General features: G+C 35.0%; 1 protein-coding gene across 1 annotated transcript in view; it reads left to right on the top strand.

Moving 5' to 3' along the window:
• The window catches only part of THOC2 (THO complex subunit 2), a gene marked incomplete at its 5' end in the record, with an annotated part of 95,316 nt that overhangs the window by 46,256 nt on the left and 31,941 nt on the right, over nt 1–17,119 (top strand). Inside the window, 7 exons of the mRNA XM_084258525.1 lie at nt 9,485–9,526; nt 10,104–10,234; nt 10,331–10,432; nt 14,019–14,103; nt 14,704–14,797; nt 15,177–15,257; nt 16,708–16,804. Of these exons, the coding sequence (XP_084114651.1) occupies nt 9,485–9,526; nt 10,104–10,234; nt 10,331–10,432; nt 14,019–14,103; nt 14,704–14,797; nt 15,177–15,257; nt 16,708–16,804 (632 nt within the window). The remainder of the gene's footprint in view (nt 1–9,484; nt 9,527–10,103; nt 10,235–10,330; nt 10,433–14,018; nt 14,104–14,703; nt 14,798–15,176; nt 15,258–16,707; nt 16,805–17,119) is intronic.

Raw genomic sequence — 17,119 nt, 5'->3', positions numbered from 1 at the left:
GGCATATGTTTTTGTTACCTAAGAATGGGTAATTGTATGTTTAATGTTTTGCCAAACTCTTTCAAAGTTTATGTACCATTCTTGGAAAGCATTGTTATGATTCCCAGTTGCTCCATATCCTCACTGACACTTGGTATTGTCAGTTGTTTGAATTTTAGTTATTCTCATAGGTGTGTAGTGATATGGTATGCTTTTAATTTACCTTCCCCTGATGACTAGTGATGGTTGGGCATCTTTTCATGTCCTTATTTGACTTTTGTAATCTATGTTGAAGTATCTGGTCAGACCTCTTGCCCATCTTTTAATTGGGTTGTCTTTAATTGTTGACTTGTAAGTATCCTGGATATAAGACCTTTATTAGATTTGTGATTTGCAAATTTCTTCTTAGTTTAGTTTGCCTTTTCACTTTGCTACCTGTCTTTCAAAAGCTGCAAAGTTTTGATTTTGGATTAATTCCAATTTAGCGTACCTTTCTTTCATGTTTTGTTTTTTGTGTTCTTCGACATCTTTACCTAATCCAAGGTCTTGAAGTTGAAAAGAGTACCTCATTTCAGTTGTAAACTAGAGAACCAAAAGAACATTTAGAAATTGTTAAAGCAAAAATGCAGTTTTCCCCAGTGTCTGGTGATTGTATCTAATTTTAATTTTTGAGAATAGTAACTGCATAGAAAATAGAACAGCTGTTGTATATTAATCCTTTCACACCTGAGATCTTTAACTGGGTACTTAATTGGTAGTTTTTGTTAATGTCCCTAAATTTACATTGTATAAAGGCACTCTAAAAATATCTGCTAAGTAGTTTATTACCATACATGTAATTTATTATGTAACATTTATATAAAAAGGAATTATAGTTATGTATCATTATCTTGATCCTTATTTATTAATACAATGATAGTTTTTTAATTTTTTAGTTTTAAAATCAGATTACTTAAATTGTACTATATTTCATAATTTTTAAAGATGTATTGTGGGGCCTCCCCTGGTGATGCAGGTGGTTGAGTGCAGCACTGTGAAGCTGTTTCCACAGCCTCTGCAGTGCATGTTTGATCCCTGCCGGACGGCCCGCTAGAATCCCACATGGTGCGGCAGACCTCTCCTGACTCACCTGCTGCTCCCCTCAGCAGTGTATTTCAGTCAATCTGCCTCTTCTGTTCCCTGCTCTTTCTCTGGTGAATCCTCTCACCCTCCCCTGCGTCTAGCCTGTACCTCGGTTCTTGTATGCATGAATAAACAAATCTTTAAAAAAAATGTATTGTGGATCTCTGCATTTCTTTAATTTAGAAGTCTGTGGGTGTTCTGTAACTGGATGTCTGTTTTCCCAGATTAGGGCAGTTTTTGGACATCATTTCCCATTTCCTCAAATAGCTTTTCTGACTTTCTCTTCTTTTGGGACCCCTATAATACAAATATTCCTCTTGATGTAGTATCAGATGTCCCTTAAGATGCTATGCTTTTTTTTTTTTTTAAAAAAAAGATTTATTTATTTATACAAGAACTGGTGCAGCAGGCCAGATGCGCAGGAGGGTGAGAGGATTCACCAGAGACAGAGTGGGGAACAGAACAGGCAGACTGATGAAATACACTGCTGAGGGGAGCAGCGGGCAAGACAGGAGAGGTCTCTTGCACCATGTGGGACCCTTGCCGGCTGGCCGGGATCGAACCGGCACTGCAGAGGCTGCGGACAGCTTCACAGCGTGGCGCTCAACCGCCTGTACCACGAGGGAAGGCCCAAGATGCTATGCTTTTTAAAATTCTCTTTTCATTTTGCTGTTCTGTCTGGGTAAATGCTATTGCTTTATCTTCCAACTCAGTTATTCTCTGCTTCATTCAGTCTGCTGTTGGACCCCTTATTGTAGTTTTCAGTTCTATTGATATCTTTCTTCAGATCTGTAACTTCCATTTCGATCTTTATTAAATTTTCTCATTCATCTATTCCTAAGTTTGGTGAACATCTTTCTTACCATTACTTTGAACGCCTCATCATGTAGTTTGCCTATGTCTGCTTCTTTACAGTATTTTTCAGGCTTTTTGTCTTACTCTTGTTTGGAACTTGTTCCTCTGTTTCCATTTTGCCTGGTTCTTCTGTGCTTGCTTCTTTGTAGTAGTCAACTCTATTTCCTCTCCTAGTCTTGGAGGAATGACCTTGTAAAGGTGCTATCCCATGGAGTCAGGAGTACAGCTCTTCCTGGACACCTGAGCTAGGTGCCTCCAGGAGCATCCCATGTATGGGTGGCACCTTCTCTCTTATGTCAGTGTGGCATTGTGTGCGAGGCTGTTGGCCCAGTTCAGCTTTGGTGTACACAGTGAATGGGCATTGTCAAGGCTCGGCTGTTTTGTGTTGGGTGGTCACTATATTGGGCCCATACCAGCCTTGGTGCTGTGCTATTTGTGCAGTAGATGGGTGAAGCTGCAGGTCTGTTCAAACTCACATATATGCAGTTTGTGGTGTGTGATGATCATGTGATATGTGGCAACATCATGGGGATGGGTAGAACTCTTAGCAGGGCTCTCCCATATAGACTTGGGGAAGGATTCTAAGATTGTACCTAGGGGTACTAGAATTATCAAGGTTGCATGACGTTGTCAGGATGACTCCCACCAGTGTTTCCAACCTGGAGATCATCTCAAAAAATGCCCTACTTGTCAGATGCTGGTAAGAATGGTTTATGGGTTTCCTTTTTTTATGATTCAGTTGCTTTTCAGACTGGTGTTAACGTGCTGAGTCGCTGGGAGTGGGGAGCAAGTCTGTATGTGGCATTTTCCTTGGCTAGAACTTACCTTTGTCTTTCTTACCCTATCTTGGTGCTGTCTTTTAATCCTTTGTTGTGCATCTCTGTCCAGTTTTCGTGTCTCCTTCTTTGTGCAGTGTCCTATATGTAGTTGTAGATTTGTTGTGTGGGAGAGGGAGTTCAGGTACCTCCTATGTTCCTCCTATGCTGCCATCTTGAACTGATCTCTTATCTTGATCCTTATAGTCTGAAAATGATGAGTCATGTTAACTAGTGCCTATACAGAGGAGAAGGAAGTCTTTTCATTGCTGTGATTCTGGTAGAAAAGTGAATCTTTCCAGTGGCTTGAGTTAGAATTTTGTTATCTTACCTATAACAAATTATTTGTGTCTATAGGTTTAAACGGCTTTTGTTGCCAAGTAACCAGGTTCTATAAGATTGATTCTAATGGGGAATGTGACCTTAATTTCAAATAATGTATTTACAATTAACCTTCTTTAATAAATGTCTCATTTATAACCATGGGATAGCTTGATTATATAAATAATGCATTTCTTTAAAAAATTGCTTATATACCAGATGTCATATATACCAGATGTCATATAACAGAATCATCTGGAAGTCTGGGGTAGAACCTGAGAATATGCATTTCTGACAAGTAACCAGGTGATACTGCTGCTACTCGTCCAAAGGCCAAACTTTGAAAACTGTTGTTTCTAATATAGTAACCAGTTTTGGTTTTTATTTTAGGGCTAAAGGAGAAGGGTATAGAATATATCTGTATAATAGTGAAATTACACCATGCCTGTGTTTCATTTGTGTGGATGTAGCCAGACTTCTTCCACCATAATACTCAGTGTGCAGGGTGTGGAAATAAAAGTGAAGTTGGAGAAAAGTTTTTCAGTTTGATTCAGTTTTTTTGTCTTTTAGTGACTGTCTCACCACATTCGGTGTGAGTATAGTTTTTGAAACTAAAGTGTTTTTATGTGACTTGGCACCTAAATGTAAGCCAGTCACTTTATCTTATGGTCATGAGAGTTCCTGCTAACATTTTTTATTCACATAACAGTGATTTCTCTAATGCTCAAAGGGAAAAATCATTTGTTTGGACTTAACTGAAAGATAATATGTCTGTATACTTTCTGGATGATTGAATGACTTTTTAGACTAATTGTTAGTATATATAATTTTATGCACTGACTTTAGAGCTTAGCTTTGTTCACAGAGCCTTTATTTAAGGCTGTCCCCCAAAGTAAATAAAGCAGTAGAAATTGATTGTTAGATTAGCAGGTTTCATAAGAATGAGCTGGTAGGTACGTGGTAGTTATTTGACCTTAAGCTGATCCATTTGTTAAGTCAGAGATGGGTGATGATAGTATTTGCCTTATCTAGTTCCTGGGGTTGCAATGAGAATCAAATGAGATATATTTAAACATTCAACTTTAGGAAGTTAAAAAAAGGTTGTCATGAATTCTACTTATCATAGTAAGTTTTCAATTTTGTAAATTCTTTCACTACACTAGCTTTTAATGATTTGTTTTAAAGTATTAATATACATCAATCTATTTCTGTCTTTAAATGACTATGCCACTTTGAAGTAGTAGCTTCATTTCTTTCAAGAGCAGATTTGATTTATTTTATTTTATTTTATTTTATTTTTTTATAAATTTTATTGTTATATTCCCCATACAATTGCAGCACCCCCATTCTGACCCCAATCCCTCCCCTCCTGCCCCCGCCCCCTAAAAGTGTCTCTGGTTCATAGTTTTTTGTTGATTTTGATTTTCACTTTCTTATATTCATTTTCCTGGTCCCTTATTTAAGTTTTCTAGATTCCTGCTATGAGTGAGACCATCCGGTATTTTTCTTTTTCTTTTTGGCTTATTTCGCTGAGCATGATCCCTTCCAGCGCCATCCATGTTGCTGCAAATTGCATGTGTTTATCTTTTTTGAATGCTGAGTAATATTCCATGGTATATATGTACCACATCTTCTTGATCCAGTCATCTATTTTTGGGCATTTGGGTTGTTTCCAAAGCTTAGCTATTGTAAACAGTGCTGCTATAAACATAGGGGTGCAGGTGTTCTTTGGAATTGATGTTTCTGTGTCCTTTGGGTAAATACCTAGGAGTGGAATTGCTGGATCATATGGAAGCTCTATGTTTAGTAGGTCCAGAAATCTCCACACAGCTTTCCACAGTGGTTGGACCAGTTTGCACTCCCACCAACAGTGCAGAAGAGTTCCTTTTTCTCCACACCCTCGCCAACATTTGTTGTTGCTAGTTTTTTTAATATGTGCCATTCTCACTGGTGTAAGATGGTATCTCATGGTAGTTTTGATTTGCATTTCCCTGATGACAAGTGATGTTGAACATTTTTTCATATGCCTGTTGGCCATTTGCATTTCCTCTTCAGAGAAGTTTCTTTTTAGCTCTTCTGCCCATTTTTTGACTGGATTATTTTCTTTGTTGTTGTTGAGTCTCATCAGCTCTTTGCAGATTTTTGTGATCAGTCCTTTATCATTAGTGTTAGGTGCAAAAATGTTCTCCCAGTTGGTGGGGTTTCTCTTTGTTTTTGTTATTGTCTCTTTTGCTGTGCAAAAGCTCTTTAATTTGATGTAGTCCCAGCTGTTTATCTTTGCCTTCACTATCACTGCTTTGGGTGATGTGTCTGTAAAGATGTCTTTGATGTGCAGATCACGTAGTGTTTTGCCTATATTTCCTTCTATATATTTTATGGTTTCAGATCTTATGTCTAGTTCTTTAATCCATTTTGAGTTGATTTTTGTGTATGGTGTGAGGTAGTGGTCAAGCTTCATTCTTTTACATGTAGAGACCCAGTTTTCCCAGCACCATTTATTGAACAAACTTTCTTTGCTCCAATGCATATTCTTTGCTCCTTTGTCAAAGATTAGTTGACCATAAATCTGTGGGTTTATTTCTGGATTTTCTATTCGATTCCATTGGTCTGTATGTCTGTTCTTGTTCCAATACCATGCAAAAATATGGAACGCTTCACGAATTTGCGTGTCATCCTTGCGCAGGGGCCATGCTAATCTTCTCTGTATCGTTCCAATTTTAGTATATGTGCTGCCGAAGCGAGCACCAGATTTGATTTTTATGTAGGAATGTCTTTGGCTTCTTTGTTTTAGTGATAATATGATGTTCTTTTCCCTTTCATTGTTGAAATTTGTGTTATAAATTAGTAACACAAATCAAAGGAAAGCTTTATTGCTGGGGTTTTGTGAGTGAACCAGTCAAGGGCAGATATGGATGGAAACAATTTTGCAACAATATTTTGAAAACAAAATCTTGCATTATAAGTGTTATTGTTCAAATAGAGACTGTTATGATTCACTCCATTTGTTAACAGGGCTTCCCTGTGTATTTTTGCTATTATAAATCATATGTAAAGCAAATGAGGAACTCCAGAGTTGGAGACCATGTTTGCTCTAATGCACACTTGCTATTTAATGAGCTTAAGCAGGGAAGAACTGTTGGATGTTTGTACTTGGATTGTCACTTAGGATAATTGGTTTGAACCAAGGTCACCCTTGCTGTTACTGGATAGCTTCATGTGGCAATTCTAATTAAGGTGTAGAATCATATTTAACATAAATTAGGATCTTAATTTTTCCCTTTATGCTATGCTTTTTAGCTAAGAAAGGTATGTAAACATACAAAAATAAGCAGATGTTGTCTGTTTTTAGGTAAAAATAGTCTATACAGCTGATACAAATTTTAAAGTACCTTTTATACAAGAAAGAAAAGTAGAATTTTTATTTTTTACTGTTTTTTAAAAAATTTATATATATTTTACATTATTGTTCACTTTTGTACAGTGTTTGCTTTCTTTTCTCAGGTGTAGTCTCCATAGAATTTCCACCACCAATTCACCCATGCACCATCACCATTGTCCCTTATGCTCTTCCTGCCCTCATTTTGATCCCTCTCTTTCCCCCTCCCCTGTACAATGTCTCTGATTTATAGTTGCCTCTTTATTTTTGTTTTGTTGTGTTTTTTATTGTTACCATTTTTTCCCCTGGTCTCCTATATTCCTCCTATAAGTGAAACTATTTGATATTTTTCTTTTTCCTTCTGACTTATTTCACTGAGTATAATCCCTTCTAGCTCCATCCGTGTTGCTGTGAATGGCATTAGTTTTTCTTTTTTGATTGCTGAATAGTATTCCATTGTGTATATATACACCATACCTTCTTCATGCAGTCATCTTTTTTGGGGCATTTGGGTTATTAACAAGTCTTACCTATTATAAATAGTGCTGCAGTAAACATAGGGGTGCAGGTATCCTTTTGAATTAATGGTTTTGTGTCCTTTGTGTAGATCCCTAGGAGTGGAATTGCTGGGTCATATGGTAGCTACATTTTTAATAGTCTGAGGAACCTCCACACAGCTTTCCATAGTGGTTGGACCAGTTTGTATTCCCACCAGCAGTGTTGTAGAGTTCCTTTTTCACCACATCCTCGCCAACATTTGTTGTTGCTAGTTTTTTTTTTTTTTTAATACGTGCCATTCTCACTGGTGTAAGCTGGTGTATCATTGTGGTTTTGATTTGCATTTCCCTGATTATGAGGGATGTTGAACATTTTTTCATATGCCTGTTGACCATTTGCATTTCCTCTTTGGAGAATTGTCTTTTAGGTTCTTCTGCCCATTTTTTGATTGGATTGTTTACTTTGTTTTTGTTGAGTCTGTGAGTTCTTTGTATATCTTTGTAATCAGTCCCTTATCAGTTGTATGTAGTGGAAAAATTTTCTCCCAGTCTGTAGGGTGTCTCTTTGTTTTGGTTAATGCCTTTCTTGCTGTACAGAAACTTTTTAGTTTGATGTAATTCCAGCTGTTTATCTTCCCTTCACTTTCTTTGCTTTGGGGGATGAGTCTTTAAAGATATTACTGAGATGTATGTCATGTAGTGTTTTACCTATATTTTCTTTTATGTATTTTATGGTCTCAGGTCTTATGTTCAGTTCTTTTATCCATTTTGAGTTGATTTTTATGCATGGCATGAGGTAGTGGTCTAGTATTCTTTTGCTTATGGTGGTCCAGTTTTCCCAGCACCATTTATTGTATGAAATGTCTTTGTTCCATAGCATATTTGCTTCTTTGTCAAAGATTAGTTGTTTATGTATGTGTGGCTTTATTTCTGGGCTTTCTATTAATTTCCATTGGTCTGTGTGTCTTTGTTTTTGGTCCAGTACCATACTGTTTCAATAATTAGGACTTTGTAGTATAGTTTGAAGTCTGGGAGTGTGATGCCTCCATTCTCTTTTGTTTTAGTCAGGAGAGCTTTGGCTATTCGAGGTGTTTTTGTGGCTCCATATGAATTTCATCAATTTTGATCTATTTCTTTGAAGAATGTCATTGAGATTTTTGTTGGAATAGCATTGAATCTGTAAATTGCTTTTGGTAGGATGGCCATTTTGATAATGTTAATTCTTCCAATCCATGAGCAGGGGATGTCTTTCCATTTCTCTGTGACTTCTATTTCTTCTATTTATTTATGCATACAAGAACTGGGGTCTAGGTCAGAGGTGCAGGGGGTGAGAGGATTCACCAGAGACAGAGTGGGTAACAGAACAGGCGGATTTACTGAAATGCACTGCTGAGGGGAGCAGTGGTCAAGACAGGAGAGGTCTGCTGCGCCATGTGGATCAGCTACCTGGTGGGGGATTGAACTTGCAGTGGCTGGTTATAGCTTGATAGTGATGAGACGTACCCCTTGTGCCACCAGGGAGGCCCCTAAAGGGAATCATATATTAACCTGACAATTAAAAAAATGTATTCACATGTATTTCCAAATTGAGATAACATGGTAGTCCCTGACTTTGTCTTATGTGTAAATGTTGCACAGACGTTAGACTTCTCTGTAATAATACCCATTAAGTTACTCAAGCATGAAAATGTATGTACACAAAATTACTTTCATCTGTCAAAGTAAGATTTTTAGCTTTATATTAACTTTTTTTCTTCTCTCACTTAGTATTGAGATAGATATGGATTGTCCTTGGGTATCAGTGCTTCATTTGTCCTTTTGGCTTTTGCATATTCCCTCCAACCCTCAACCTGCTTAAACACACACGTGCACACACACACACACACCCCACTTTTATTTTGAATAAATAGATAACATTATCAAATATGGCACTTTCAGCTGCCTCCCTACAAATCATTGATACAGTATGGACCTACCTCTTCTCCCTCAGTCTGTCTAAGGCAATGTTTTTGTCAGCAATGTTACTAACATTTTGAGCATATTTTTTCAGTGAAGACTTAAGTAATGGCAAGCGAAAATATAGGTTTAAATTTATTTGCGTTTATTTTTTGTTGTTCTAGTGATAGATTTTGCTAATTCCATAGGGGAAGAACTAGAAGCCCTGGATGGAAAAATGCAAATGTGTTATAGCCAAATCACTGCTGGCTGTAATTTTATAATAAATACTTAGATCAGTTTTAGGATGTTTTGTTTTTGATGAGGTTGAGAAAAGAAATGGTTTATCCAGTTGACATTTAAAATTCGTAAATGTTGAGAAATGATTTAGAGTTTAGAAATATAGATAAATTTAAAAATGTTTATTGGTAACACTGGCTATATTTAAAATCTGCATGTGTGTAAAAAGTAAGGAAATAATTCGTAACCATGTGCACGTTAAAAAAAATTCAGAATGGAATCTAAATTGTGGCAACATAATGTTAACCTTTTGCATTTTATTTATAGTTTCTTTTTAATTTTAGTTTCAGTCTGATGGAAGCAAACAAGAAGATAAAGAGAAAACGGTAAGAGACTAGAAGAATCCAGTAGTTCAGTGTCTGTCTTGGTATAGCATAGCATACTGTTAAATTTAACTATGAACAAGCCTTAATCATGTGTGAATAATAAGAATATACTCTGCATGCTGAATATTTGTTACTTGGGTAAGCTCTTTATGTACTGCTGATAGAATGACTGTCAATTTTTGTGGTCTTAAACTCATTTTGACTACCAGTTTAATGTTTTTTTTTGCGGTTGCCATGTTTGCGTATGTATAAATTCTAATGAAAATAGTCTTTAATATGGCTTTTGGCATGGTATACAGTTACCTTTTAAGATTGACAGCTTTATGTTTTTGAGGATTTACCATGTTGAGAAAAGACGAGGAATGAAAGTCCCTCATTCTCTTGCTACCACTTTTCTTACCTCATTTGTGTAGTATAGAAACACAACCATTGTAAAAAAGACAATATGATAATATAGGGAATTAAATATGTTGTGTTATCAGACTGGGCTTGGCAATTTTTTGCAAGGCTGTCATAAATTTATTTGGGGTGAATTAATATGAACCTCTCATTAATACAGCTTTTCTTTCCTTCTTAGGAAATTATCCTTAGCTGTTTGCTTAGCATTACTGACCAGGTACTACTTCCATCTCTTTCTTTGATGGACTGCAATGCTTGTATGTCTGAGGAGCTATGGGGAATGTTTAAAACATTTCCATATCAGCATAGGTAAATACATAATACTTTTGTATTTTTAACTACTATTCTAGTGTATTAACCGTGAAGTGTTTAACTTTTCCTAATTCTTTGATCTCATTTTTAAAGATATCGTCTGTATGGCCAGTGGAAGAATGAAACTTATAACAGTCACCCACTTTTAGTAAAAGTTAAAGCTCAAACAATAGACAGAGCCAAATATATCATGAAGTAAGTTTAATTTTTTCTTCATATTAAAGTATATGTCGACCTAATTTGCTTTTTCTGCTAGCTTATGTTTGAGCCTCAATTTTGAGGAAGTCCAGGAATATTTGTTACTTGGGTAAGCTGTTTATGTACTGCTGACAAAATGATAAAAATATCAATTTTGTGGTCTTAAGCTCATTTTGACTACCAATTTAATTTAATGTTTTTTGTGGTTGTTATGTTTGCGTATGTATAATTTCTAATGAAAATAGTCTTTAATGCATCATTTTATAGGCTGAGCTTTTTTTTCTTAAAGGATAGCCTACTGTGGCCTATGTTCAGTTTACATGATACACTTTATGATTTGTGCATGGTAGTCAAAGTTTTAGAAATTTCCTTTACTGAAAGTTATAATAAAACTTTTTTCTGGTTTGAAGATCTAGTGGGATTATGCAGAATTATCTTCACAGGGAGTCAATTTTCTTGGTGTGTAATTTATTCTCATGCTATTAAAAGCATCATGTGTGATGTTATTCTACTTTGTGGTACAGTGAAGTTTAATTATGAAAATTGTATATTTTAGGTTAGTATTGTTTTAGATCCCAAATACAGAGCTGTATTGCATATGATTTCACCAATGTTAGTTATTGTTATTTCCTTTTTATTTGCATAGTGATATGGTTATTCTAATTAAAAGTAGTCATTCTCCAGTTTAATTACATTCACTTGTATATTGTGGTCTTGTTTTTGTCCAGTAATAATGTTTCTGGTCACAGTCTACTGGAAAGTATGTGTGTGCACCACACAACCTGGTTTAATAGGTACTGTATAAAGTTCTATGGGAGGATAGAGACGAGAGTAAGTTATTTTACCTTGGGCAGTTAGGAAAGGTGTGGAAGGACATGATATTAGAACTGGTCCTTCTCAGAGGGTTTCAGTCTTAAGAATTGTCTGAGTAGTTTCTAGATTAATAACAACAACTGATATTTATGGAATCATTACTATGTGCGCCAAGCACTAAACTAAATGCTTTACATGGATAATTTATTAGTATATTAAGTATTACTAAATCTCTTGAATGTGTCTTTTCCATATTCTATTGCTACACCATAGATTTTATCTGGAGTATTACAGTATCATGTATTAGTCTCTTTCTTTAAAATCTGTTGGTTACTAGACATTGCCTTTAGGTTCTGTGTCAAATTTTATGGCATGGTAATATAAGAAACCCTTCATGATCTCTCCCTTCCTATTCCCAAGCTCATTTCCTGCCAGTGTACACTTGTAATGAGTCCACTTATTTATGTTTCCTAGAACATGCTATGATCTCCTTAGAATTTTTTTCCTTTGCATATATTGTTTCTTTTTTTTTGTTTAAGATTTATTTATTCATGCAGACAAGAACTGGGGTATAGGCCAGAGGTGCGGGGTGAGGGGAGAGGAGTCACCAGAGACAGAGTGGGTAGCAGATCAGGTGCATCTCCTGAAATACACTACAGAGGGGAGCAGCGGGTGAGACAGGAGAGGTCTGCTCCACCATGTGGGTAGCTCCCTGGCCGTCCAGGGATCAAACTCGTGTTGCAGAAGCTGCAGATAACTTCACAGTGCTGTGCTTAACCCCTTGTGCCACCAGGGAGGCCCTGCATATATTATTTCTTTGTACAGTTATTCCCTTACCTACTTTTACTCTCTTTATCTAGTGGCCTTATCCTTGGAAGGTGGATTCCATTGTTACCTCCTCTATTGCCTAGCACAATTGATTGTTATTTATTTGTGTTACCACTGTTCTGTTTGCATATAATGCTTTTGTACTACTTGGATACATTGCTGTGATTTTTTCTTTATTATCTAATTTTTTAACAGTTTATGTATTTTAATGTTTTAAATTTCAGTAAATATAAAAAGATATACAGTAAAAAGTCTCACTCTGTCCACCATCCATTCAGTCTTCCCAAAGGGGGGTGGAATATAGCATTGTTTAGTTTCTTTGTCCTTCCAGATATTTTAATGTTTATATAAATGAATACAGATATGCTATCCTCTCTCCCGCTTTATACTATTGATAGCATATTAAAGTACTACTCTGTAATTTGCTTTTTGTTTAAGAATACAGAAAAATTTTAAATGGTTTTACATCTTTCTACCCAGCTGGTCTGAGCCAGAGCAGGAGGTATTCATCTTGTGTCTTCCTAGTGCTTAACACTTTGACTGTATAATCGACAATATGAATAAACTAATAGAAACATAATTTATCACAGAAGAATATATGCAGAGTTTTTAATGTACTTGGATTTTTGTTATATTTGTAAGGTGTAACTATTTCATTAGAGTTGAACAATATAATTTTGTTACTGTTTGAACATTTTATGTAGAGAATGGAATGTTAATTTTTTACTTGCTGAATTTCACAACTTTTGATTATTTGTTTAAAACATGAATTTGCTATAAGACATTCAATAATTTATTCTTCAAATAATTACTGATTGTGTTTCATATGTCCATGGTAGCTTGGTTGGGGAGGGGAGGATACATAAGCAGGAAAGTGTTCATTTAATTTTTGTTTGTTTGCTTTTCCTTCCAGGGTGATAGAAGCAGCAGGGAATGGGATTAAAAGTATATATAGAGAAGGGGTTAGCTTTGGCAAGTAGGATGACCACATGAAACAGTAGGGTGAGAAGTAAGGACAGTTAGTGGTAAGTGTCAGGGTGCAATGGAGTATAGCCAAAGTCTGAAATGGCTGGATCTTTCTTTTCTGTGAAAAAAGAAAAAAGAATCTGGGCCATAGAGAATGAAAAAAGGAAGCAGTCACAATAGTTTTGATTGATGAATCATTGTTGCCATAGGAAGGTTGTTAAGAAAATTATATCAAGTTTGTCATTTCCAGAAAGGTCACATTCCTTGAGCTGTTAACTGAATAGCTGAATTATTTGCATCATTTTATTTTCATTCTAGAAAGCTTTCTGGAACATGTAAGCTTTTCAAGTTTCAGGTCTACATTTATTATGTAATATTAGAGTTTAAGGTGCTGTGTAATAATTGTTTTGAACTATAAGCATTTCATAATAAATTTCCAGAATGTATTAAAAGAATATTGAGTAGACGAAGAATTAAAGGGGATTCTAAGGAGTAGAATTGACCTCTCAAAAATTGTTTACTTTGACTATGAAAACCAGAGGACCTTCTGGTTCTATATCAAGAAGTACAGCTATTACTCTTGTAGGATCACTGAGACATATGGCATGAACCATTTTGTTGTGTTCTACCGAATTTGATATCTTAATCCCTAAATTGATTAATGAACTCCTCTAAATCTAAAATTATTATGATTCTTTATAAGTAGATTTTTATGTACTTGTAAAGTACACTAAGTTTTAATGCTTATTAGACATATAATAAATGTTAAGCACTAATACAGAAACTTAGTATCTTCTAGGAGAATGCCTAACCAAAATAAACCAAGTCTTACAATAAGGTTATATGATGTATGTGGTGATTTACGTAGGTCCATTTTGGATATTGGGAAAGAATTTTTGTTTTCATGATGTAGCAAAACTGTTAATATGAGGTAAATTACTAAAGATGTTTCCTGCTACTTTTCCCTCCCTTGTAGGCGTCTAACCAAGGAAAATGTGAAACCTTCTGGAAGACAAATTGGGAAGTTGAGCCACAGCAATCCAACCATTTTATTTGATTATGTATGTTTCGAGGTTAATATTACTTTAAGGGATTTTTCTTGTTATCTTTAAATCAGAACATGTGGAAATAGAATGATGTAATTTTAAAAATGTGTGGTAATTTTAGGGGAGAAAACCCTCAGGAAATGAAATTATATGCTATTTCTAAAAACAAACTACACATAAGTGTAGTGGTCTCCTTTTCTGGTAACATGTCACAGCGTTATATGTTATAAAGCAGTAATTTTTGTTCAGCACCATTTATAGAAACATTAATAAAGAGATGCATTATTTGTTGCAGTTAGAAATGATTGAATGGCATTTTGTCATGATTTCCACTGTAACATATTTAGAAAGAGATTTCTAAAATACATTTGACATGAAACTAACCTATATAATTCCAAAATCCAAGTTTAGATGTTTTGAAATTATTTCCTAACCGGGAGATAGCCTAAGAAAATGTTTTCTAAGGAAATGATAATAGGTTCTATATAAATATAAAATGGGAGGAAACTAATTTTAAGCAATGTTTTCTTTAAAAAATAAGTATAGTCATTATTTTGTTGGCACAACAGAAGTGTTCTCTTGATTAGCTAATGCCATCTATTCTTTCTCTTCCAGATCTTGTCACAAATACAGAAGTATGATAATTTAATAACGCCTGTAGTAGATTCATTGAAATACCTCACTTCGTTGAATTATGATGTCTTGGCCTGTATCCTTTTAAGTGAAATAATATATAGAGCTCACATTTCATAAAATCCTCATAGTGAAGGTTTTATTTTCATTCAAATCTCCTTTAGTAATGATCTGAGGTTGTTTCAGTTGACTGATCTGAAGTTTGGCTAGTCAGGAGTTTTTGTTGTATATAGGGTGAGACAATGTTAAGTTTACCAAGTCTCTTATGGAATCTATCTTGTGTGCCAAAATATGGGGAAAAAAGTCTAAAGAAAATGTAGGCACTACAGTGAGTGTATTTTTCAATAATTTGTAATAACTTTAAGCTGACAATTTTATTTTTTCCAAGATGTGGCTTTTTTTTTTTTTTTTGGTTGCTTAGGGTCTTTGTTAATTTTTTTCTTAACATGTGAAAGATTGTATCATTGAAGCATTAGCTAATCCAGAAAAGGAGAGAATGAAACATGATGACACAACTATCTCAAGCTGGCTTCAGAGTAAGTACTTTTATTTTCCCATAGATGAAATTTCCATCTGTTATAACTGTCATGTGTTCTTTTTTCTGTGTTGTCAAGAGTCCTTGAGATAACCTAGTCATTCAGCTTGTTCTACAGTATCTAAGTCCTTGACTGAATAAGGAGGTATAGTATTTAATTATTTTCCTAACTCAAGAGGCTGGTCTTAGTCATGATAGAATTTGGATAAGCTTTACTAGGGAGATGAACCTTGCCTTATATTCTATGACTTAGGAGGAGTTAACTTAAGGGAATTGTTCTCCCCGGTCCTTCCTGAGGTTTGAGTCATTAAGTATTCTTTAAAGTCATTAAGTATTCTTAATGGTTTAACACAAAATCCCAGTCTTGTTTTTATTACTTTTTAAAAAAATTTCTCTGCCTTGATATAGTTGTTTCGCAGCTGGTTCCCATTTCTTTCAACCTATCATGTTTGATAGCTGACTCTTGTAGTAGCTCCCCATTGCTCTTAAAATCTGAAAATTGTATGTGAGTCATTTTGGAATAAGGTCCTTATTCACTGTACTAGCCTCATCTTTTGCCCTTCCTCTTCCACATCTTTCATTTATTCATTAGATTTCATTTAGAGGTCATTTTCTTCAGAAACCTTTCCCAGTTAACATTCCTAACCTGAAATCAGAATTAGGTGTACCACTTCTGTACTCCCTGGAAACTTTTAAATTTATCATAGTTTGTTTTTTCCATTTACTTTTCATTATGTACTACCACATGGTAAGAACCTTGAAGACTATCTTTTTGTGGTGATTAGCTAATGATTAATGAAGACTGTAGATCATTTGACTTTACTAGGATCTTCTCTTGAGTGGGTTTTTTTCCCCTTCTCATGATAAGGGCTCTTGGTTAAAATTGCTCTTCTGTCTGCTTCATGGTTTGGTAGTGCTGTACCTGTTTTCTTGCCCTCTACAACTAGTAACCTGGTCTACATAAAAAGATTTTTTCTGTGATGCAAACATTTGAGGGGCAATTTTTTTGTTGACCATTCAGATTTACTGAGTGTCCTGCAAGATTTTGTTGTATCCTAATTAATGTCCCAGACTCTGGAGTTAGGCTACATAGGTTTGGATCACTGCTTTACCTTGTATGATCTGTGTGATCATGAGCAAGTCACATGACATAGATGTTCCTAATTTGCAGCACTGATAAATTCATGTCAACCTGAGATGATTATTGCAAAGATTAAATGAGATAATTAACATAAAATGCTAGGCACCTGTATCCATATGCTCAATAAATACTAGTAAAGTCATAGTAAATGTTACTAATTATGGAATACCATTCAATGGCATCAGCAATACAATTATTCCTATGTCATTTTGTTTTAGAAATTTGAGTTAGTTGAAGAAATGACATTTAATATTGTGCTTTGTTTTATGAACTGTTTTGAGCCTGAATATTTTTTTTTTATTTCATATAGGTCTGGCCAGTTTCTGTGGTGCAGTTTTTCGTAAATATCCAATTGATCTTGCTGGTCTTCTTCAATATGTGGCCAATCAGCTAAAGGCGGGCAAAAGGTATTCATAGCAAATTAAATCATAGCAAATTAAATGTAAATGAAATTCAATAATAAGAGTAGTTCTGGTGGTATTAGGATGTTGAGATTTCTGTTATTTTGAAAAACTGTTGGGTGTAGGCTCAAGTGTAAAGAAAATAGCTCATTTATATGGAATTCTTTAAAAGAAATTATAACTTAATATGTAAGGAAACAACTTTTTGGCAGAAAAATCCAATGTTTATGTAACTTGTTAAATACTTTTTTGATTACCTTTTAGGCTTTTTAATAAATGGTTAATAAAATATAAATCTTCTTATGACAAAACACATTACAC

This window comes from Talpa europaea (genome assembly GCF_964194135.1).
Source record: "Talpa europaea genome assembly, chromosome: X".
NCBI lineage: Eukaryota > Metazoa > Chordata > Mammalia > Eulipotyphla > Talpidae > Talpa > Talpa europaea.
The sequence above is the reverse complement of the archived record's forward strand: the minus strand, read 5'-3'. Positions and strand labels throughout refer to the sequence as shown.